This window comes from Stegostoma tigrinum, chromosome 25, assembly GCF_030684315.1.
Source record: "Stegostoma tigrinum isolate sSteTig4 chromosome 25, sSteTig4.hap1, whole genome shotgun sequence".
NCBI lineage: Eukaryota > Metazoa > Chordata > Chondrichthyes > Orectolobiformes > Stegostomatidae > Stegostoma > Stegostoma tigrinum.
The window spans coordinates 24,182,894-24,208,200 of record NC_081378.1 but is presented as its reverse complement, the minus strand read 5'-3'; the positions used below and the strand labels follow the sequence as shown (position 1 = coordinate 24,208,200).

Below are 25,307 nucleotides of genomic sequence, written 5' to 3'. Positions count from 1 at the left end.
GGGAGTCAGCTTTGTACAGGGTGGTTAAGATCAAGCCCAGTGTGGGGGTGAGTGAGAGAGTGAGCCCAGTGCAGGGGAGATTGAGCCCAGCACGGTGTGACACACGTCCCTGGCATCTGTGGCAGTAGCAATAGCAGACAGATGGAGGTCTCCCAGCATCTCAGATGGTGTCAAGCAGCAGGGAGAGGGAATCCAGTGCAGAGTTTGAACTCTTGTGGGGAATGTGAGCCCAAAACGTCTAAGCACTTAAGGACTGTAATGTTGAACTTTTAACTTTATTTCATTTTTTTTACTTTGTACCTAAGATTTTGTACATAGATACCTTTGTATCTAAGATGGCACCAGGAATGTTGTCTGTATTCCTGTATTCCTGTACTTGGGCATGACAATTAAATCTAAATTTAAAACTAAATCTACTTCTCTAATTTTTTTATCTCTATGCCAATTTGTGTATGGCTCTGGTAATAATCGAGGGATCATAACCCTCGACATTCTGTTCTTTAACTTTTTCCTAATTCCTGATATTCCCCAAAAAGGAGCTCTTGCCCACTCTTGCCTATCTCTTGGTACCAACACAGCCTCTTCAGTTAAAAGGATAAATTACAGAAGTTGGTGTTGCTCTTTCTAAAGAGAAAGTTGAAAGCACATCTGATATAGGTGTTCCACATCTTTAGAGGTCTAGTCAGAATATACAGTGGATGGGTTGAGAGCCAAAGGAAATAATTTAAAAATAAATTGGCAAAACAACCAGAGGCAAAATGAAGAAAAACATTTTTATGTCGAAAATGGAATGCACCGTCTGAGAATGTGGGGGAGGCAAGTTTAATTGTGGATTTCAGAAGGCAATTGGATAATTATCCAAAGGTAATAAATGCAATGCTACTTGGAGAAAGTGAGGAGTGGGTCAAATTGAGTAATTCTTACAGGAAATCAGCATGGACATAACATGCCAAATTGCTGAATTCTGTGTAACTGTTCCTCTTTCTCATCTTATCCTCCTTTGCCTCATCTGATGAGTGGCGGCAGGGGTTGTTTACTCATGATTGTGAGTTCACTGCACATCTCAATACCCCTCTGCTGTAAAATGTAAGTTTTTGTTTAAAAAACAGCATTTAAAACAGCATTTGTTTAAAATGCTGATACACATTATGACACATCATTGTGGAGGGTGGGACTTAACTTAGGACTTTCTGGCCAAGAAGTAGGTATACCATTACTGCACCACAACAGCTCTCCCTTTCAGCTGTCTACATCAGGGATTTTACACAGCAGCCTGGAATCATTGCTTCAGCACACCAATAGTCTTAAAGTCAGCACCCACCATCACAATCCCTGTAAAATTTTGAAACTTCATAAAACCATGGAAAAATACTAAAGCATGTAGAATTGAAGAAACAGCAGGAGCAATCAATCAACCAGCAACTAACATTCAGAACATTCTGATAAAGGGTCAATGGTCCCGAAATGCTGACTCTGCTTTATCTCCACAGATGCTTTCGGACCTGCTGAGTTTTCCAGCAATTTCTGTACCTGACTTTACTGCATTACTTATCATGAGTTGGGGATAGAATTTTGCTGATTCTACAGAATTCTGGACAATGCATCTGAAACCTGAGGGAATTTCAGACTCAGCTGTTTGGAGTGTCTAAAGCCAGATTTCAAGCCCATCCAGCAATTAAGTAGTTTCTGCTGAGGCTCCACTACTTTTAAAATATTTAACACTAAGGGCTGTCAACCAATTGGTGGTGCAACAGCCGCAATCTAAGTGATATCACAGGACCAGTGACCATTACTGAGACTACACCCAGCTATAGCAAGGAACACTGCCTTTGCAACAAAGTGAATGTGGTGAAAAGTCAATCAGTTAGGCACTCTTTGGCAAGGAGAGTGGGGGAAGTTGATGAAAGTGGGGACTATTGTTTCAGTGGTGACCATTGCAACTGGAGGTCCCATCACAGACTACCAAAAAGGAGGGTCTCCAAAGAGGCTATCAGGGTTCATCATGTGATCTCACAATGAGGCGAAGGGCCCACACATTGTTGGCAAAATGTCAACGGCAGTGGGAAGCCCCTAACTGATCACGTAAGTACCACAACTGGTCTCTTGGTGGATGAGTCATCCACTATCTTGCCTAGGCCTGATAGCTTACTAGCTGGAAAACAATGGACACTCCATTCAGTTCCCAGAATCACAGAATTGTTAGGTGCAAAAGGAAGCCATTGGCCCATTTGTATCTGATCTCCAAATAAGCAGTGTAACCTAGTTTATTGCCCCGCGTTTTCCCCATAACCCTACATATTACTTTTATAATCATCTTGTGCCCTGTTGAATGCCTGGATTAAACCTGCTACAAACACTTCCAAACTGTGCAGTCCAGACCCAAACCACTCACAATATGAAAAAGATTTTTCTCTCACCACAATTACATCTTTTGTAAATACTCTAGATTTGAGTTATTTTGTTTTTGATCTTTTTTATGAGTAGGGACAGTCTCTACCTGTCAACAGCATCCAGACTGCTCATGATTTTGAAAGCTTCAATCAAATCTCCTTTTAAGTTTCTACCTTCCATGGAAAATATTCCTAATATTTCCAATGTATTTTCATAACTGATGTTTCTCATCCCTGGAAAAATTATCATTCTGCACTCTCTCTATATGTGCATATCATTACAAGGGTGGCATCCAGAACTGCACATAATAATGCAACTGAATTCTAAGTCTTATGTGGGTTCAGTACAGCTTCCCTGATCTTGTAGGCTAGGCCAAGGAATGGAATGGTGGTGTATTCATCAGCGTCCAAAGCGATAGCTCTATGCCTGGGTGATGAGTGGGGCCACTGTACTTGGATCAGAGGCTAGAGTCCCAGGCCAGAAGCAGCAATGGAACTCTCTTAATTTCTACTCTGGCATAGTTCTTTGCATGTGAATAAAGCTGAAGACTATGATATAAACTGTATTATTTATATACTTTCTAATATACTATATCTTAAGTTTGAGTTTGTGGCATATGGATCTTCTCTTTGTCTAAACTTAATTATTAACTTAAGGATTTCTCTAGCCATGGTGATTTATTTTCAAACTGTTTGTGAGAGTTACTTTGGCAAAACTACTAGTTTTTAGTTTACTTTAGGATGTTTTATGACTTAGCAAGGTAGATCATTATGCTTTAAGGTCTATTAGAAATTTATAGTCTAAGGGTATTGTTTTAATTTTAGAAATAAACACACATTGATTTGAGAGAGACTTTAAAAAGTTTTATTTCATGTTGTGCAGTTCTATGAAGTCCTCATGTGGAGTTAGCTGTGTAGGGCAGTGCTGCTGAGAAGAGGAGAATATTGTAAAAGCAGATCACTTTAGAGTAAGGAGTTGGTGCCAGTGCCAACCAAAATTGTTGGGATAAAATCCAGAAGAGTTTACTTAAAGCTGAGAATTTTTAATCTTAGGTGTATGATAGCAGCAAGAAAGAACTATTTGCATTTCTGGTCATGGAGTTAAAGTCAAAGTTACCTCAAGCCTGTTGAGGTGTTAGGAAAAGATTTTTTCTCTAGAGCAAGTAATGTATAAGGGACAATGGGAACTGCAGATGCTGGAGATTCCAAGATAATAAAATGTGAGGCTGGATGAACACAGCAGGCCAAGCAGCATCTCAGGAGCGCACAAGCTGACGTTTCGGGCCTAGACCCTTCATCAGAGACCCTTCATCCTCTCTGATGAAGGGTCTAGGCCCGAAACGTCAGCTTGTGCGCTCCTGAGATGCTGCTTGGCCTGCTGTGTTCATCCAGCCTCACATTTTATTATAATGTATAAGGGACGCTTTCTTTGGATTTGTAAATGACTGTTTTGGGATTGATGAGATTTTGCTTTTAGTGCGCATTTAAAAATATTTGAATTTGTGTTATAAATAAATAGCTTGGTTTATTCTATTTTATCTTAAGTTATAGGATACCTACAGAGCAAATAGAGGCCATTTGACCTATCAAATCTGCACTGACCCTCCAAAAAGCACCCTATACCTACAACCCTGCATTTATCATGTCAAATCCTCCTAGCATGCACATCCCTGGACACCTGGGGCAATTTGCATAGCTAACCCACCTACCCTTTGGACAGTGGGAGGGAGCCAGAGCATCAGGCGAAAACACACATAGACAAAACTCCACACAGACGGTCACCAAGTGTTGGAATCAAAACCGGGTCCCTGGCACTGTGAGGCAGCCATTGTACTACTGTACCACGGTGCTTCCCTAAGCAAAATTCTTTTGCTTAAGAACTATTTTATTCTTAAAATAAAATCTGCACTATTGCAAGCTTACATTTTAATGAGAAACCACCTCATTAAAATGAAAACAAAACAAAATATCAAGCCAGATTTTAGTCCAGTAAAAATACTTGCTGGGCTCATATCAGGATTCTGCATGCTTTAATAACCACACTTTCCACCTGTCCTGCCATTTCTCAACACTTATGCATGCACACACTCAAGTCTTGCTGCTCCTACCCATCCTTTAGATTTTATACTATCAATGTTCTTTTTATTTTATACTATCGATTAATGTTCTTTTTACCAAATGTACCACCTCTTACTTCTCTGCACTGAACTTCATTTGCCAGCTATCTACTCACTCCACCAACTTATCAATGTCCTTTTCAAGTTTTTCATTGTCCTCCTAAGTTTAAAAGGCTTCCATGTTTTTGCAAACTCTGAAACTGTCACCTGCATTCCAAGATCTACATCATTAATATAAATCAGGAAAAGCAAGCATCCCAATACTAATCTCCAAGGAGCTCTGCTGTACTTCAAACCTTCCGTCAACTTACAAATATCTATTAACCAATACTATTTCCTATCAGTCAGCCAATTTTATACATTTTGCGACTGTCCCTTTTATTCCATAAGCTATAATTTTTCTTTAATCTGTTGCGTGATACTGTATCGAGCAACTATTGAAAGTCATTTTACGACACATCAACAATTTGCTACTTTTTCAAAAACTCCAACAAATTGGTTAAGCATGATTTTCTATAAGAAATCCATCCTGGCTCATCCTAATTTAATACAGATTTGCCCAGGCGACTATTAATTCTGTCTCAAATTATTATTTTTAGATATTTCCCACTACCAAAATTAGGTTGATTGGTCTGTAATTGCTTTGTTTATGCTTACAAATATTTCTGATCAAGGCATAAATGTTTCCAATTCTCTAATCCTCTGACTCCACCCCCAAGACCATGGATGACTGAAAGATTACAGACAGTACCTCTGCAATTTCCAGTCTCACTTACTTCAATATCCTTGAATGTATTTCATCTGATTCTGCTTCTCACCAACTCTTAGTACCAGTTTATCTATTTTGACTTAATATCTCATTCATGTCTCTGCCTCAATGTGCAAATCTCCTTTTTGGTCCCTAATTGCCCCATCTTCTTCATTCACCACCTTTTACCATTTATGTGCTTACAAAAGATTTCGGGAATCTCAATTGTGTTAGCTGCAGTCTTTACTCATAATCTTCTCGGGATTTCTTCTTTGCTTTATTCCTTCTGTTCTGAACATTTTGTATTCAGTCTGGTTCTCAATCATATTTTTCACCTAATGCATATCATAAGCACACATTTTCTTCTTTATCTTAATTTCTCACATCTTATCATTAGGGAGCTTTGGATGTTTTATGCTTTCCCTTTTGAGGTAATATGCCTCGCTTGTATCTGAACCATCCGTTTTGAAGGTAATCCATTGATTAACTGGAGTTTTTCCTTTTACTTTTATTTCTTCTCAATTTTTAAAAAGCATTCTTGTTTTGTATTTTAAGATGGTGCCAGGGAATAGTGAATTTGTACACTTCACTGTACTCCTGTATTCCTGTACTTGAGTGCACATGACAATAAAAACTAACTCCTCTTCCAATTCCATTATAGCCCTATTGAAATTGGCTTACCATGTTATTTACACTTACTCTGGATTATCTTTTCCTCAACCATCCTAAACCTTATAAAATTGAATGATCACTGTTCCCTAAATGTTCCTCCATCTCACTTGATACAGTTGACCTACCTCATTCCCGAGAGCTAGGCCAAGCAAATCTCCTGCTGTTAAAATTCTATGAACACAGCAAGAATTCATATCTTTCTTAATCCTTTCCAATACTATTATTCTCATCTATAAACAATTAAAACCCCTTGTTAAAACTACTCTAAGTTACTTGTACTTCTCTGTAATTTCCTTACAGATTTGTTCATTCTTCCCACTAGATTTAACCAAGAAATGTAACTGCATCCTTGTTTCTTAACTTTAGCTAAATCAATTCTGACCTTGAACTCTCAGACATCCTCTTTTTCCATTACTGCAATGCATTTCTTAATCAACATTGACAGTACTCCTTCTTTACTTACATTCCTATCATTTCTGAACCCCCTGTAAGCAGAAATGTTTAATACCCAGTGCTGCTGTTCCGCCAGACAGGACTCTGATATCACCACAACATCATAATTCAATATGGCAATCTGTGCTTATAACTCACCATCCTTGGTTACTATCCTCTGAATCCACATACATGCAGTTAACACTGATTTTAAGATTTAATTTCTCCTTTATTCTCACTTCTGTTAACTTATTATTTGTGATTCTAGAGCTATCCGGCTCTACCAGTATATTGTGTATCCTGGTATTATTCCCTAATGTTCTCTCTTGGTTCCCACACCACTGCAGGTTTAATTTAAAGTAACCCCAACAGCAAACTAGCCCATGAGGAATTCATACCTGGCTCTGTTCAGTGCAACCTGTCCAGGTACACTTTTCTTTTGAGGGCTTTAGGACCCTAGGGCAACCTTTCAATTATTTCACTGAGCAGAGTTAGGAGAGCTATGCAGAAGCCCAAAAGCCATGTGAAAGAAACATATACAAAATCATATAGAGCAGACCAACAAGAATTGGGCAGTAGAGTTTATGGAATAGTCTTTCAATAATGGAAGGTATGATTAGAACCTAGTATATCCTGAATACCACTTATTGTCGCTTTTGGTAAACTTAAATGTAAAATAAATTGTTATAAAGAAGCCTAAGCCTGAAGATTTTTCTTGATCTTATCGTCTCCTCAACATACCCGTTTTGAACCCAATATCTTGGATGTCGTCATTAAATCACACAACAAAACAAAAATCTCATCCTGAGTTAGTGTCAGTGCCCCAGGAATTTGAAACCTTCTCTCTTGTAATGTTTTTCCAGCCACACAGTCATTTATTTTATCCTCCTTTTCTGCACTCACCTTTGCATGATACTGGAGTAATCTAGAGATTACTACTTTTGTGGTCCTTCTTCCGAATTTTCTACCAGCACCCATTTTACTGACTGCAGGATCACATCTCCCTTCCTATCTGCATCATGGATACCGATGTGAACCATGATCTCTGGCTGATACCCTTCCTAGGAGAATACCTTGTAGCAGCTAACATCTTTGACCCAGGCACCACGCTGCCCTGCTATAACATAAGGTTACTTCTATACGATCAAATTAAACTGAAAATCAGAAATTAATGAAATTACAGTTATCCTGTGATCTCACACTTCAATTTTTCTTTAGTTTCAAATTCAGCCCTCTTGTGCAGCTGTTTAACTCCTGGCCTTACGGAGGTTGACAAAAATACACAAAAAAGAAAAAATAACACTCCCCTCCCTTCCTCACTAATTGCATGCAATCAGCATGAGACTTTATTTTTTAAAAATTAAGAAATATGCTCCTAAAGTCCCCAAATTCAGTTCCACTGCACTCCCTATATCATCTTTCCTTGCCAGTTATGGATGCCCAATCTCTCAGCCCAGTCCAAAATGCTGATAAAATTAAGCCCTGCAAGTGTGTTAATGCCCTGATCAAGATGGTGCCCAGAGCACTTCATATTAGAATGTTCACATTGCAGTGTACACATCATTCTGGATTTCTAATAGCGTTCGTACAATTCAAAAAACAGACAGATAATCCCATGCTCCATGAATCCCTTCCCCAAAGATTCATGATACAGTTCTTTCCGCTATTCAAATTTTAATATAAATTTTACTACAGGCAGGCACTAACAACATGGATACCAAATTCTTCATTTAAGACCATAAAAGTATTGTCTGTGTTCTTTTAGATGGATTGTACAGATAATTTACAAATAGCAGAAAAGAGGAATACACAGGGCATCAAAAATAATTTTAACAGTGTTAGTATACGACAATGAACTAAAGGCCATGATTAAAATTATTTTTTGACTTAGAATTAGAATCAGAAATGCACTACAGTATCTATCAGTTGCTCTAGGTTGAATCCTGATTTCTAAATATATTTGAATTTGATTTTGTACCAAAGTAATTTTTTTGCACTTCCTAGGTTTTGACTGAGGCATTTCCAGAAAAAGAAAAACTCTATTGTATCAAATTATTTTCACAAATTTGCAAAGGAATGGCTTAACTCAAGGCCATAGGCGAAAACAGTGACTAGGCCCTGTGCCATTTTTATGAATTTGCATATTTAAATAAGACCCCACTAGCTTCCTGCATGTACTCTTGCCTTATGCTCAGAAGAGCAAAATAAAATACGAGACAGGGGAATGAAGCTGGATGTTGTCATGGAAGTTTTCTGGATAAATCTAGCTCGCTACAAACATGGTTTCTGCCAAGCAGGTATGGTTAAAAACCAGTGATAATGGGAACTGCAGATGCTGGAGAATCCAAGATAATAAAATGTGAGGCTGGATGAACACAGCAGGCCCAGCAGCATCTCAGGAGCACAAAAGCTGACGTTTCGGGCCTGGACCCTTCATCAGAGAGGGTTAAAAACCACCCTTTTGACTATAAGCCTCTGCCTCCACCAGAAAAAAAAAGTTCTCTCTTGGCCCTAAAATTTAAGTTAGAAATGGGAATAAAGCAAAATGTGATTGTTTGAAACCTGTTAAGAACATTTTCTTTGGATGGGTTGTGAATAATAATGCATGCTGAAAAGTAGCATTTCATTGGTATTTCGAGTACTTCTTTGATCAATAGAAAATGAGAATCATCTCTTGTTTTAATTCATTTTTGACAATTACAATGGGTTATGAAAAAATAATCAAGACACCAAAGTCCAACATTTGTCTCATTAACAGCATAACATAACTGCTGCCCTGTTGCAGAAACAGCCTTGTCAATCCCACAAAGTACTCCTCACTAACATCTGGGGGCTAGTGCCAAAACTGCCAGCATTGACTCACAGATTTGTCAAGCAACAGCCTGTCATAGTTATACTCGCATAATCATACCTTACAAACAAGGTCCCAGATACCATCATCACCGTCCCTGGATATGTCCTGTCCTACCAGCAAGATGGTCGCAGCAGAGATGGGAGCATAGTAGCATACAGTCAGGAGGGTGTTTCCCTGGGAGTCCTTAACATTGGTTCCGGACCCCATGAATTCTCATGGATTCAGGTTAAAAATGGGCAAGGAAACCTCCTGCTGATTACCAAGTACCGTCCTCCATCAGCTGATGAATTGGTACTCTCCCATGTTGAACAATACTTAGAGGAAGCACTGAGGATGACAATGGCACAAAATATACTCTAGGATGTGGAATGTCAATGTCCACCACCAAGAGTAGGCAGCTGTACTGTAAAGCGAGCTGGTCAGGTCCTAAAGGACATAGCTGCTAGACTGGCTGTCTGGCAGGTGGTAAGGAAACCATCAAGAGGGAAAAACACAAACACATGTAATGTGCCTTAATAACTACAGTCAGTAGTTCTGACATCCACAACCATGAAATGCTTTGAGAAGCTGGTCATGGCCCACATGAACTCTACCCTCCCAGCCTGACTTGATTCCCTGCAATGTTCCTACTGGTGAAAGAGGTCCACAGCGGACGTCATTTCCCTTGTCCCACATTCATCCTGGGACATCTGAATTACAAGGACACCTACATTAGACTCCAACTGAACAACTACAGCTCTGCCTTCAACACAATAATCCCTTCCAGACTAATGTCAAAACTCCAAGACCTAGGTCTCTGCTCTGCCCTCTGCAACTCGATCCTCAGCTTCCTGACCCACAGACCACAATCAGTGAAGACATAACAGCACCTCCTCTATGATAAATCTCAACACTGGTGCCTCTCAAGGATGTGTTCTCAGCCCCCCTCCTGTACTCCCTGTACATCCAAGACTGCGCAGCCAAATTCCAAACAAAAATCATCTACAAGTTCTTTGAAGGCACTACCTTAGTTGGATGGAAATCAAAACAATGAGAAGTCAGATAACAGGATGATAGAGTGCTTGGTCTCATGGCGCAATGATAACAATCTCTCTCTCAATGTTGGCAAAACAAAAGAACTGATCATTGACTTCAGGAAGAAAGGAAGAAAGGAAGAGGACACACCACTACCTACATCAATGGAGCAATAACCGACTATCTGTCCTGTGCCTCCCACGTAGATGTAACAGTCAAGATGGCACACCAGCACCTCTTCTTCCTCAGGCAACTTAGAAAATTCAGCATGTCCATAAGCACTCTCATCAATTTTTATAGATGCACCATAAAAAGCATTTTATCCAGGTGCATAATGGACTGGCATGGCAGCTGCTCAGCCAAGAATGGTAAGAAACTACAGGAAGTTGTGTGCACAGCCTTACCATCACAGAAGCCAACCTCCCATCCATAGACTCCATTTGTACTTCTCATTGCTGCAGAAAGGCTGCCAACATCATCGAAAACCTCTCCCACCCCAGTGAAGCTCTCTTCCATCCCCTATTCCCAACTCCTCCACCTCCGCCGCATCTGCTCCCACGATAAGACATTCCACTCCCGCACATCCCAGATGTCCAAGTTCTTCAAGGACCGCAACTATCCCCCCACAGTGATCGAGAACGCCCTTGACCGCGTCTTCCGCATTTCCCTCAACACATCTCTCACACCCCGCCCCCGCCACAACCGCCCAAAGAGGATCCCCCTCGTTCTCACACACGACCCCACCAACCTCCGGATACAACGCATCATCCTCCGACACTTCCGCCATCTACAATCCGACCCCACCACCCAAGACATTTTTCCATCCCCACCCCGTCTGCTTTCTGGAGAGACCACTGTCTCCGTGACTCCCTTGTTCGCTCCACACTGCCCTCCAACCCCACCACACCCGGCACCAAGATGACATTCCACATTAAGCAGAGGTTCACCTGCACATCTGCCAATGTGGTATACTGCATCCACTGTACCCGGTGTGGCTTCCTCTACATTGGGGAAACCAAGCGGAGGCTTGGGGACCGCTTTGCAGAACACCTCCGCTCGGTTCGCAACAAACAACTGCACCTCCCAGTCGCAAACCATTTCCACTCCCACTCCCATTCTTTAGATGACATGTCCATCATGGGCCTCCTGCAGTGCCACAATGATGCCACCCGAAGGTTGCAGGAACAGCAACTCATATTCCGCTTGGGAACCCTGCAGCCTAATGGTATCAATGTGGACTTCACCAGCTTCAAAATCTCCCCTTCCCCCACCGCATCCCAAAACCAGCCCAGTTCGTCCCCTCCCCCCACTGCACCACACAACCAGCCCAGCTCTTCCCCTCCACCCACTGCATCCCAAAACCAATCCAACCTGTCTCTGCCTCCCTAACCTGTTCTTCCTCTCACCCATCCCTTCCTCCCACCCCAAGCCGCACCCCCATCTCCTACCTACTAACCTCATCCCACCTCCTTGACCTGTCCGTCTTCCCTGGACTGACCTATCCCCTCCCTACCTCCCCACCTATACTCTCTCCACCTATCTTCTTTTCTCTCCATCTTCGGTCCGCCTCCCCCTCTCTCCCTATTTATTCCAGAACCCTCACCCCATCCCCCTCTCTGATGAAGGGTCTAGGCCCGAAACGTCAGCTTTTGTGCTCCTGAGATGCTGCTTGGCCTGTTGTGTTCATCCAGCCTCACATTTTATTATTTCCAACTTCTTCCGTCAGGCAGAAAATATAGAAGCTTGAACACATGCACCAACAGGTTCAAGAATAGCTTCTTCCCTGCCATTATTAGACTGCTGAATGGACCTCTCTAACCTGAAAATGTTGATCTTGCTTGTGCACCAACCGTGCACCATAACCTTGTATACCTCGCTCTGTCTAAGCACCCAATGATCTGTATGTCCTTGTTTGTTATGAACTACCTGTGCTGCTCACAAAACAAAGCTTTTAACTGTACTTAGGTACATGTGACTACAATAAATCAAATTCAATCAAATCAGGTGGTGAGGAAACCAACAAGAGGAAAAATCATATTTGACCTCATCCTTACCAATCTGCCAGGTGCAGATGCATCTGTCCAGAACAGCATCGGTAAGAGTGACCACCGCACAGCCTTTGTGGCGGTGTTGACCTAGTGGTATTATCGATGGACTGTTAATTCAGAGACCCAGATAATGTCCTGAGGACCCAGGCTCGAATCCTGCCAATGGCAAATGGTGGAATTTGAATTCAATAAAATATCTGTAATTAAGTGTCTAATGATGACCACAAATCAATTGTTGATTGTCAGAAAAACCTACCTGGTTCACTCATGTCCTTTAGGGAAGGAAATTGCCATCCTTACCTGGAATAGTATCTGGCCTACATGTGACTTCAGACCCAAAACAATGTGGTTGACTCTGAACTGCCCTCTGGAAAATTAGGGATGGACAATAAATGCATGTCAAGCCAGCATCCTATTAATGAATAAAGAAAAAAAAATCGAGGTCCCACCTTCACATTAAGAATAACCTCCATTATGCTGTGTGGCCCTATCACTGTGCTAAATGGGACAGACTTCGAACAGATCTAGCAACTCAAGACTGGGCATCCATGAGGCACTGTGGGCCATCAACAGCAGCAGAATTGCACTCCAGCACAATCTGTAACCTCTTGTGCTGGCATATCCCTCACTTCACCATTATCTTCAAGCCAGGAGATCAACCCTGGATCAATGAAAATTGTAGGAGGGCATGCCAGAAGCAGCACCAGACATACCTGAAGAGAAGGTGTCAACCTGGTGAAGCCACCAAACTGGACTAGTTGCATGCCAAACAGCAGAAGTGCAGGTGATAGACAGAGCTAAGTGATCACACAACCGACACATAGGATTTAAGCCCTGCAGTCCTGCCATGTCCAGTCATGAATGGGCAAGGACAATCAAACAACTCACTGGAGAAGGAGGCTCCGCAAATATCCCCATCATCAATGATGGGGGAGCCCAGCACATCAGTGCAAAAGATAAGACTGAAGCATTTGCAGCATTCTTTAGCCAGAAGTGCCAAGTAAATAATCCATCTTAGCCTCATTCAGTGGTCCCCAGCATTACAGATACCAGTCTTCAGCCAATTCGATTCATTCCACATGATATCAAGAAATGGTTGGCAATACTTGTTACTACAAAGGCTATGGGCCCTGACAACATTCTGGCAATAGTACTGAAGACTTGTGCTCTAGGACTTGCTGCTTCCCTAGCCAAGCTGTTCCAGTATGGTTATAACACTGGCATCTACCCAGCAATGTGGAAAATTACTCAGGTATGACCTGTACATAAAAAGCAGGACAAATCCAACACAGCCAATTATTGCCCCATCAATCTACTCTCGATCATCAGTGAAGTGATGGAAGGTGTCATCAATAGTGGCTATCAAGCAGCACCTGCTCAGCAACCTGTTCAGGGCCACTCAACTCCTGAACTAATTGCAGCTTTGGTTCAGACATGGACAAGGGAGCTGAATTCCAGAGGTGAGGTGAGAGTGTCAGCCCTTAACATCAAAGCATCATTCCACCAAGTGCGGCATCACGGAGTAGAATCAATGGGCATCGGGAAGCAAACTCTCTGATGGTTGGAATCATACTTGGCACATAAAAAGGTGATGTGGTTGTTGGCGGTCAAGCATCTCAGCTCCAGGACATCTCTGCAGGAGTTCCTTGGGGTGATGTCTTAAGCCTAACCTTCTTCAGCTGCTTCATCAATGACATTTCCTCCATCATAACGTCAGAAGTGGGGATGTTCGCTAATAATTGCACAATGTTCAGCACCATTGTCCACTCCTCAGATACTGATGGAGTCCGTTTCAAATGCGACAAGATCTGGACAATATCCAGGCTTGGGCTGACAAGTGGCAAGTTACATTCCTACCACACAAATGCTAGGCTATGCATCACTAATAACAAACAAACTAACCACTGCCCCTTGATATTGAATGGTACTGCCATCACTGAATCCCCCACTATCAGCATCCAGTATCATTGACCAGAAACTCAAATGGACTCACCACATAAGTACAGTGGCTACAAGAGCAGGTCAGAGGGTAGGAATACTGCAATGAGTAAATCACCTTCTAATCCCCCACTTGCCTGGCATTACATCCACAAGCGTCCACTCACTCCAACACCAACCTTCAGTAGCAGCAGTGTGTACTAACTACTAGATGCACAGCAGAAATTCAGCAAAGATCCTCAAACAGCACCTTCCAAGTACCAGGACTACTTCCATCTGGAAGGACAAAGGCAGCATATATATGGGAACACCACTACCTTCAAGTTACCTTCTAAGCCACTCACCATTCTGACTTGGAAATATATCATCATTCCTTCACTGTCACTGAGTCAAAATTCTGGAATTCCCTCCCTAATGGTATTGTGGGTCAACCCACAGCAGGTGGATTGCATTGGTTCAAGAAGGCATCTCACCATCACCTTCTGGAGAGCAACTAGGAAGGGGCAATAAATGCTGGCCAGCCAGCAACACCCACATACCACAAATGAATAAATAAAAGAAATAGTATCACCTTAAATTGGAAGGCTATCATGTAACTTGCTTTCTTCCCTGCAAAGAATCCTACCTGATAAAAGGATGGCCTACAATAAGAAATTGCTGAATTATAACCAATTAGCATGCAAATTCAGCTAAACTGATTTGTTGATAGGCACCAATTTATGTGCCTGCTCCTGGAAAGAAACTGAGCAGCTCCAATTCCTCAAATGAGAGGTTCATGAATGCTTTGCATGTGTAATTTACTGACACGTGAGCCTTTGTACATAGTTTGCTTGCAAGTGAACCAAAAAGCCCGTCAGATAATTAATTGCTCCCTAACAAATTTGTATACACGTCACATGCCACATAGGTATTACTGTATTAATTCAAATTTGACTGTCTTGAAAATTAAATGTACTTACATTTAAAATATATTACCAGTTTTTCTAAAACAAAAGACCAATCTTCCTTGCAGGCTTATAAAAGTTAAATAATACATTTCTAAAAACACAAATGAATTTTACCTGTAATCCAATATCAGTAACTCCTGAACACTCTGCCACTGTGAACTCTATTATCCTGGTGTTGTTGGAGAGACCTCCTAAGCTCTGACAAGAAATCATTGGAAATTAAAAGAATTATTGAAATTAAAATTTTAAAAATCAAGTGGTCTTTGAATTTCATTTAGTCTAGATTATTGGAATGACAACCAGCAGATTAAATGAGTTATGGCTGTTGACAGAACAAAATTGAGCATAGAGGGGATAAGCTAACAACTTGATTTACTGAGTGAATTTACCACATGTAAAATTAGATGCTAAGCAGACCAATTTCCAAAAGGGATGTTACAAGTAGCTTAAAATGTTCATGTTACATTGTAATGAAACTTTTTTTTTAATATCTAATGTTTATCACCCATACCCTAGATGTTTATTCTGCAGCCTACTCTAATATCTTGGGTGATACAATGTCTGAAAGGATTAATGCTGAAGACTGGCTGCACCCAATCTTATGAGGTCATGATGTCTTGTGGGGGAAAGGCAAAACGACTTCACCTCTCAAAGCAGACACACAAGGGAATTTCTGCTTGCCTGGATCTCAACACAGGATTCCATTAACAAACATGTAGAAATAGAACCCCTATACAGACTGCCGCCGAAAAACAGAACCGGAAGAGACAAGACCCACTACATCAGCGGATCATATAAATTCAGAATGGAGAAGAACACCAACACTTTGATTAGTGTTTCCACTGATGATGTTGTCTAGAATGGTAATGAAACGTCTGCACACCATGGAACAACTGGCTCGGCGATAAAACAAACAACCAATGATGACATCTATCTCCATAGAACACGCTGACAGCAATCAAGTAAAAGAGCATAGCTATGCACTGTCCACGCCATGCCATGTATGGCAGGCATATTATTGAATTTCTAAGCCTGAGTACCTTACATATGTGACTAAGTTTTTAAAATTTGACACAAGTAAGATTCAATTTCACCCCTTCCATTGGACAATTCATTGAAATTTTAGGAAGAAGCAAAATTTTATGATCACTGAAAGTCAAAGACCACAGTCTACATTTTGGGGGTGATTGAAAATGTTCTCTGTACATTTTGTTTATTGTTAGTACATTGTAAAATAACTCCACATGCAGTTTATGTTATCTAACTAATTATTTTAATTATTGCTGAAGTTTCATTGCTTTGAGGTTCAAATTAAGTTGCAGTTTTAGATTTAAACAAAATGTTAATAGGGAGCAATATATATTTTGTATAATATCCTGATACCATGAAGACAAGATTATAGAAGCTAGTCTGCAATCTGCATCAATCTGCAACAACTCTGCGAATACCAAAGATTCAGTAATGTCACAATCTTTAAAAAGTAATGACTCAGTGAAATGCCTAAAATTAACTGAGCCTGTAGCTCAATCAAAGTGGTCACTACATGCTAAAGCTGTTAAAAATTAAAGAAATATTAGTATGTAATTAAATGAAATACTGCAGGCGATAAAAGGGTTTCTGCTCATTCTTTCAATTCATCCAATGTTTTGTTTATTTGTCTACTTATGATTGATTGTACACTTCATTAAGCTAGAAAGCTCAAATCTGTTTCATCTTGAAGCTGAAAGAATTGCTGCTTATTTTGTATGGTGAATAAGGCCATCAGTTACTGAACTATATGCTGAAAATACATACAAGCTCTTTTTGACAAGGAGGGAAGCGGTTACTTAAGACCCTGCCAATTCTGACAGATTCTGGTCATCAATGGAATTTCCATTTCCACAGAAAAGGGGTGCAGGTGTTGGACATGTGGGTTCTATGCTCAATGAAATAGAAGATACTCAGATTGCTACTTTCTTGGAGATGGTATAAGAATTGGGGAGGGTTGAGAGTGTCAAGAGGAATTAGGTAGAGAAAGCAACAGGACAAGTTGTTGAGTAGAATAAAACCTTTAAATTGATTTCCCAGTTGATTTGGGAGAAATTATTTATAGGTGATCCTGCTGAGCATTCATTTAAAATAACAGATTTCTGTTTAATCACTCAGGACATCTTTCTTGATAATCTCTCCAATTTAAACAGTGATTAGATTTCTTATCACATTGGTTAAATGGAAGATGATCGTGGCAATGAAACCTCTTCCTACTGTAGCTGATCTTTATGTTTAATGACCTCAAGAAAGTTGCTTGATATCATATGGAATTTTAGATAAATAGCATTTACTATTATTTTAGAAAACTTTTTTTAAACCTGCTCTTGTATGTTGGTTCCTGTTAGGTCAATGGTGTTCAATACAGGCAAGTTCCCAAGCCACTCAATTCCACTGTCAGTTAAGCGTTCACAGTAACGCAATCTCAGATGTGTTAAACTATGGCACCTGAAAAATAGATTATAGGTTGGATGCTATAACATATATGTTCTTCATAAGACTGAAAATTCATTTATCATAGTTCCATCACTGTTTGTGGTATCATGTATTTGATAACTTATTGAAAAATAAAAATTATACATCAAGAATGTTCAAAAATATTTAGATTTCACAACTACATAAAATAATATTTACTAAATAAATTATGCCATTTACCATTTATTAGTAAAACAAATTAGGAACTAGGTAGGGATTAAAAAAGACTGCTGAAGGTAATACAGCAAGTTATTGCTTGAATAGCAATTCACACAGGCTGTACACTCTTTCAGAGTGACCAACCTTTTAGGAACTGGTCTGGAGATAACGAGAAGTGATATCAGTAAGACAACCATCGCTTCTAAGAAACTAATCAGAACTCAGAAATACCACTCACCATGCAGAGAAAATGGCTCACGAAAGTTAATAAGCAGTATTTTTTTTAATGCAGGCATGCAGCAAATCAAGAATGTAGATGAAAAACTTCAATCAACAGAGCTGAACAGGAATTCTGAAGCATGCCACAGGTTCACTAAATTATCCTCAAGCAAATTGAGAAACTAAGCAAGGAGTTTGTACAGTCAAAACATTATTGAAGCAGAACAAAAGAAATCTAAGTCTCGCAGTATTAAGCAAAAGACCATCAACACTTTAGCATAGACCACAGCTCTTTATGTGTATAAGGTTGAGAACAGAACATCCACCTTTGTCTCAGCAACTAAGCCAAATATCACTGAGACTGGCCATAACAGAGTGAAGCAGCATGAAGAAGAGTGAAGAGTAAACCAAGCTAGAAATGTTAATATAATGCACAGAGTATGAGTTACCTTAGCTGAAGTTCAGGAATGAATATGGATAACAGATCAACAGATAGAAGGTATGATTATGGAGAAAAGAACAGCAAACAAGATCATACAGAGTTGAAACAGATCAAGGTGTAATAACGCAAAATTGTAATAATTGTAATAATGGTAATAAAAACCAAAAAGTCACAGAACTGTTTCACAGCAGAGGAACAAGAAAACACTAAAGTACTCAGTATACTCAGATGCAAGAAAGGAAGAGTGCAGAGCATTGAAAACCTCAGAATGAGACCACAGCCAGATTAGAGAAACAGTCAAACCCACCACAAAAATTAACTCTGTGAAGTGTAAGGGGGTAGGGCAGGGAAGCGTGGAGGGGGAAAAAGGTTCATAAGGAAAATAAAGAATCGGAGACAGAGGCTACTGTGAACAGGAGCATGATCCCCAACCTCACTTCTTCCTCCCCCATCTATCCTTACTCCCTGCTGCTGAACCCTGTTTCAGCATCATTGAAATTGCATGTGATGACATAGCAGGTCTGGAATTGTGTGCATTTCCAGATTAGTGCACATTTAGTTGTCCGCAGCTGCAGCTCTCAGCAGACACTGCCTAAATATCACAACAAAGTTACACACAATTTGGTGCAGCCTCAAACATTTGTTAGAAAGAGGCATGGAATTGGTAGCAAGAGATCAGGTTTTGCGAGGGGTCCCAAAGACAAAGGTTTCTATCTTCCCAGTATTTAATTGGAGGAAATTATGAACATTCAATACAAGGTGCTAAACAATCAGCCAGACAATTAAAGAACAGAAGAGGGATTAAGTGAGTGGAGAAGAGAGTGTTGAGTATCATCAATGTACATGTGGAAACTGAAACCAAGATTTTGGAATGACAATGCTGATGTTAGAATGTAGATAAGAAAAAGGAGCCACACCAAAGGTAATCATGCATAAGCAAAAACAGGGTCCTTAGGGTGAAAGGTCTAGGCCCAAAACATCAGCTTTTGTGCTCCTAAGATGCTGTTTGGCCTGCTGCGTTCATCCAGCTTCACACTTTGTTATCTCAGATTCTTCAGCATCTGCAGTTCCCATCATCTCCATCCATTGTAATATTGTAATACCTAAGGTTTTAAAGTAGATTTGTAGCTCGGGTTGTGGATGTTCTGGTTGGTTGGCTTGCCGAGCTGATTCATTGTTTTTCCGCAGGTGTTTCATTACCCTGCTGGGTAACATAATCAGTGCAGCCTGCGATGAAGCGCTGTTGTGTTTTCCCTCCTGTTTTTGAACTCTAGAGTCCGTTGAGCTGGATTACCTCACTTCTGAAGAAGTGCACCTCTTCCAGGTATTCAAAGGCAATGGATACCTGAAAAAACTGGGTCTGAAGATCTTTTTCAGGAGGAGATCGAGAGCCAGACAGTGAGAGCACCAGGAGGCTGCCGGAAGGTAACGTTTTTTCCTACTTTAAAAAGCTTACCTCGAGCGGGAGCGGTCTTCATTTTCAGGAGGAGAGCGAGAGCCAGACAGAGAGAGCACCAGGAGGATGCCAGGAAGGTAAAGTTTTAAAAACTTACCGTGAGCGTCAGGCCCTCCATTTTTATTTCAGCAGCAGGAGGAGCGGGAGCGTCGACCAGGTAGCTGCCGGGAAGGTGAGTCACTGTTTTAAAAACTTACCGTGAATAGGCGGAGTATAAGCTGAGCAGGAGCGGACACAGGACTGTTGAGTAAGTGAGGTAATATATTTGTGTGGTTGAGTTGAACACGTGGCTACAGGGATGGTGCAGGAAGGTTGGTTTTGGATTCTTGGATAATTGGGGCTCTTTCTGGGGTAGGTGGGACCTCTACAAGCAAGATGGTCTTCACCTGAACCAGAGGGGTACCGATATCCTGGGGGGGAAATTCGCTAAAGCTATTCAGGTGGGTTTAAACTAATTCAGCAGGGGGATGGGAACCAAAATTGTAGTTCGAATATAGAAAAGGTTGAGAGTAGGGAGGTCCGAAATAAAGTTTCAGGGACGCAAGATGGCACCGGCAAACAAGAAGTTGGTTTGAAGTGTGTCTACTTCAATGCCAGGAGCATCCGAAATAAGGTGGGTGAACGAGCAGCATGGGTTGGTACCTGGGACTTTGATGTTGTGGCCATTTCGGAGACATGGGTAGAGCAGGGACAGGAATGGTTGTTGCAGGTTCCGGGATTTAAATGTTTCAATAAGAACAGAGAAGATGGTAAAAGAGGGGGAGGTGTGGCATTGTTGGTCAAGGACAGTATTACAGTTGCAGAAAGGACGTTTGGGGACTTGTCAACTGAAGTAGTATGGGCTGAGGATAGAAACAGGAAAGGAGAGGTCACCCTGTTGGGAGTTTTCTATAGGCCTCCGAATAGTTCCAGATATGTAGAGGAAAGGATAGCAAAGATGATTCTCGATAGGAGTAAGAGAGACAGGGTAGTTGTCATGGGGGACTTCAACTTTCCAAATATTGACTGGGAACACTGTAGTTCGAGTACCATAGTTGGGTCAGTTTTTGCCCAGTGTGTGTAGGAGAGCTTCCTGACACAGTATATAGATAGGCCAACAAGGGGTGAAGCCACATTAGATTTGGTACTGGGTAATGAGCCCGGCCAGGTGTTAGATTTGGAAGTAGGTCAGGCAGGGAGGAAGCTGAAGAGCGCGGGAACCGTGGTTTACGAAGGAGGTGGAATCTCTGGTCAAGAGGAAGAAAGACGTTTATGTTAGGATGAGATGTGAAGGCTCAATTAGGGTGCTTGAGGGTTACAAGGTAGCCAGGAAAGACCTAAAGAGAGGGCTCAGAAGAGCCAGGAGGAGACATGAGAAGTTGTTGGCAGATAGGATCAGGGTAAACCCTAAGGCTTTCTATAGGTATTTAACGAAAAAAAGAATGACAAGAGTAAGATTAGGGCCAATCAAGGATAGTAGTGGGAAGTTGTGTGTGGAGTCAGAGGAGACAGGGGAAGCACGAAATGAATATTTTTCAACAGTATTCACTCTAGAAAACGACAATGTTGTCGTGGAGAATACTGAGATACAGGCTACTTGACTAGGTGGGATTGAGGTTCACAAAGAGGAGGTATTAGAAATCCTACAGAGTGTGAAGATAGATAGGTTCACTGGGCCGGATGGGATTTATCCTAGAATCCTCTGGGAAGCCAGGGAGGAGATTGCCGAGCCTTTGGCATTGATCTTTAACTCGTCATTGTCTACAGGAATAGTGCCAGACAACTGGAGGATAGCAAATGTGGTTCCCCTGTTCACGAAGGGGAGTAGAGACAGCCCTGGTAATTATAGACCAGTGAGCTTTACCTCAGTTGTTGGTAAAATGTTGGAAAAGATTATAGAGATAGGATTTATAATCATCTAGAAAAGAATAATTTGATTAGGGATAGTCAGTACGGTTTTGTGAAGGGTAGGTCGTGCCTCACAAACCTTACTGAGTTCTTTGAGAAAGTGACCAAACAGGTAGATGAGAATAAACCGGTTGATGTGGTGTATATGCATTTCAGCAAGGCTTTCGATAAGGTTCCCCACAGTAGGCTATTGTACAAAACACGGAGGAATGGGATTGTGGGAGATATAGCAGTTTGGATCAGAAATTGGCTTGCTGAAAGAAGACAGAGGGTGGTGATTGATGGGAAATGTTCATCCTGGAGTCCAGTTACTAGTGGTGTACCGCAAGGGTCGGTGTTGGGTCCACTGCTGTTTGTCATTTTTATAAACAACCTGGATGAGGGCATAGAAGGATGGGTTAGTAAATTTGCAGACGACACTAAGGTCGGTGGAGTTGTGGATAGTGATGAAGGATGTTGTAGGTTACAGAGAGACAGAGATAAGCTGCAGACCTGGGCTGAGAGGTGGCAAATGGAGTTTAATGCGGACAAGTGTGAGGTGATGCACTTTGGTAGGAGTAACCGGAATGCAAAGTACTAGGCTAATGGTAAGATTCTTGGTAGTGTAGATGAGCAGAGAGATCTCAGTGTCTATGTACACAGATCCTTGAAAGGTGCCACCCAGGTTGACAGGCCTGTTAAGAAGGCATACAGTGTTTTAGCTTTTATTAACAGAGGGATCGAGTTCCGGGACCAAGAGGTTATGCTGCAGCTGTACAAAACTCTGGTGCGGCCGCACTTGGTGTATTGCGTACAGTTCTGGTCACCGCATTATAAGAAGGATGTGGAAGCTTTGGAAAGGGTGCAGAGGAGATTTACTAGGATGTTGCCTGGTATGGAGGGAAGGTCTTACAAGGAAAGGCTGAGAGACTTGAGACTGTTTTCGTTAGAGAGAAGAAGGTTGAGAGGTGACTTAATTGAGACATATAAGACAATCAGAGGGTTAGATAGGGTGGATAGGGAGAGCCTTTTTCCTAGGATGGTGACGGTGAGCATGAGAGGGCATAGCTTTAAATTGAGGGGTGAAAGATATAGGACAGATGTCAGAGGTAGTTTCTTTACTCAGAGAGTGGTAAGGGTATGGAACGCTTTGCCTGCAACGGTAGTAGATTCGCCAACTTTAAGTACATTTAAGTCATCATTGGACAAGCATATGGACGTACATGGAATAGTGTAGGTTAGATGGGCTTCAGATCGGTATGGCAGGTCGGCACAACATCGAGGGCCGAAGGGCCTGTACTGTGCTGTAATGTTCTATGTTCTATGCCTATTACACGAACAACACCAGGAAGATACGCATGCCCCAACACAATCATCATGCTACCTCACATCAAAAACATATCTGAACTGACCACAAGATTCCTACAACCACTGGGCATCTGAGTCGCACACAAACCCACATTAACCCTACGACAACTGCTCAGCTGAACCAAAGACCCACTAGCCGCTGTGAACAAGATCGATGTCATATGTAGTGTTTGTCACAGTCTCTGCAGGGAAGCTTGTATAAGACAAACAGGAAGGAAATTAACAACAAGGGTTGACAAACATCATTTGGTTGCAAAAAGACGTGGCCAATACTCGGTCATCTCTATCCACATAGATAAGGAGGACCACCAACTCGATTGCGACAACACCAAGTTCCTGGGACAAGCAAAGCAGAGGCAAGCACGTGAATTCCTGGAAGCTTGTTGTTGCACGAAGAAAGCCATTAATAAATACATAGAGCTCAATCCCATATACACTCCACTGTGAAGGAAAACCGGAACTGAGGTAATCTAGCTCAACAGACTCCAGAGTTCAAATAACAGGCGGGAAAATAAAACAGCTTTGTCAGAGGCTGCATTGATGATGTTACCCAGCAGGGTAATGAAATGTCTGCCGCAAAACAACGAACCAGCTCAGCGAGCCAACCAACCACAACATTGTAATACCTAATGTAATAGCCATTGCAATAGTAGTCTGCAAAAGTGTAGAGAAGAATTAAACTGAACAAGGTCACGACCTGAAATGTCAACTTCCCTCTCCTCTGAGGCTGCCTGGCCTGCTGTGTTACCCTAGCTCCGGACTGTGTTATCTCTAATTAAAATAGGCACCTCAGTCTCAGCAATACACCAGGTACAATTGCAAGAATACAAAATAGAATGATTTTATTTCAGATATGACAAGATTATATTTTTAAATCTATCAGAATTGCTAAAATGTTGCAGTGAAATGACTGGTCCAAAGTTACAAAATATTTCTCTGCTTTTCATGCAGAAGCAGAGTTATTGAAAATCATGGATATATTCAAATGTATTATAAATGTTCTGTAAAGGTAGATGGAAACTTTGAGTTGTACATACTAATAGATAAGTAAAATTCCATACCGCTGTGCAATTTTCAGCAATGATAAATCAGTAATAAAAATGCAGTTGCTTAGATTTAGTTCTCTGAGCCTTGAAGCTGAAGGACCATCCATAAAATTTCTTATGCCTCCATCAGTGATACTACAACACAAAACATTTATATTATTTATCTGTATGTACATCTATTTATACAGTAGCATATGATAATCAAATCACACCTCAAATTAAATGCAAAACAGTTTTAAAAAACTTTAAGATCTGACCATCCTGATATTGTGAGCAGTTAGAAATTGCCTTCAGTTGCTTGTAGTAGTTATACTTGCTTGGACCAGTTTCATTAAAACCACAGACTAGATTTGCTGTTAAACATCACACCTATAACTGGATTTACTGAACCTTCCACTTCAGGATTGGAATGGAACCTCTGCCCACCATCCCAACTTACTTCTTTTAATGATCGAGGCCTTCAGTAGGTAAGAGTTTGATGCAAGTGAAATGAAAACTAGAGAACCAGGACTAGACAATAACCATTATAAATAAATTTATGCTTTCTTTTGTCTAATCCCAGGGCTTCTCACCAATCGTTCAGCTAGTCATGGACATTATAAAAGGGCAAATGGAAAGGCAATGAGCCATGAATCCATGTCTGAAATTCACATTCATCCTTGTAAACAGCAGACATTGAAGAGGTAGCATTGAGTTCTGGTTGATCTCACAATAGATCTCACTGCTGCAGTTAACTACTTTTTCTTTAAACAACTCCCCCTGCTAATTTGGGGCATGCTATTAGAATAAAATTCTGACCTGCGCATGAATGATATACAGGACAAAAATAATGACCTAACGTTCTTGCCATTTTAGTGTTCTATCTCAACACAACAAATTGTCTATGCTGAGAAGTCACAAACCTGAAACATGATATTGTCTTAATGATGTCTGTTAAAGCAAAAAACATAGGAGTCAAGACCATTTAATCAAGGGAGAGGCCTGGCATCAGTCTCCTCATGATAACAAAATCTTGAAGTGTACCAAGCGAGTCCTGTTGAAATTGTTAGTAGCTTCCTGGAGGTCACTCTGCCTGATTAACGACGCAGC

General features: G+C 41.1%; 1 protein-coding gene across 1 annotated transcript in view; it reads right to left on the bottom strand.

Annotated features, from left to right (window-relative positions):
• The window catches only part of fbxl13 (F-box and leucine-rich repeat protein 13), a 258,479-nt gene that overhangs the window by 28,396 nt on the left and 204,776 nt on the right, over positions 1 to 25,307 (bottom strand). Inside the window, exons 17-19 of the mRNA XM_048553829.2 lie at positions 24,234 to 24,353; positions 17,509 to 17,635; positions 15,275 to 15,358 (exon numbers count right to left, since the gene is read on the bottom strand). Of these exons, the coding sequence (XP_048409786.1) occupies positions 15,275 to 15,358; positions 17,509 to 17,635; positions 24,234 to 24,353 (331 nt within the window). The remainder of the gene's footprint in view (positions 1 to 15,274; positions 15,359 to 17,508; positions 17,636 to 24,233; positions 24,354 to 25,307) is intronic.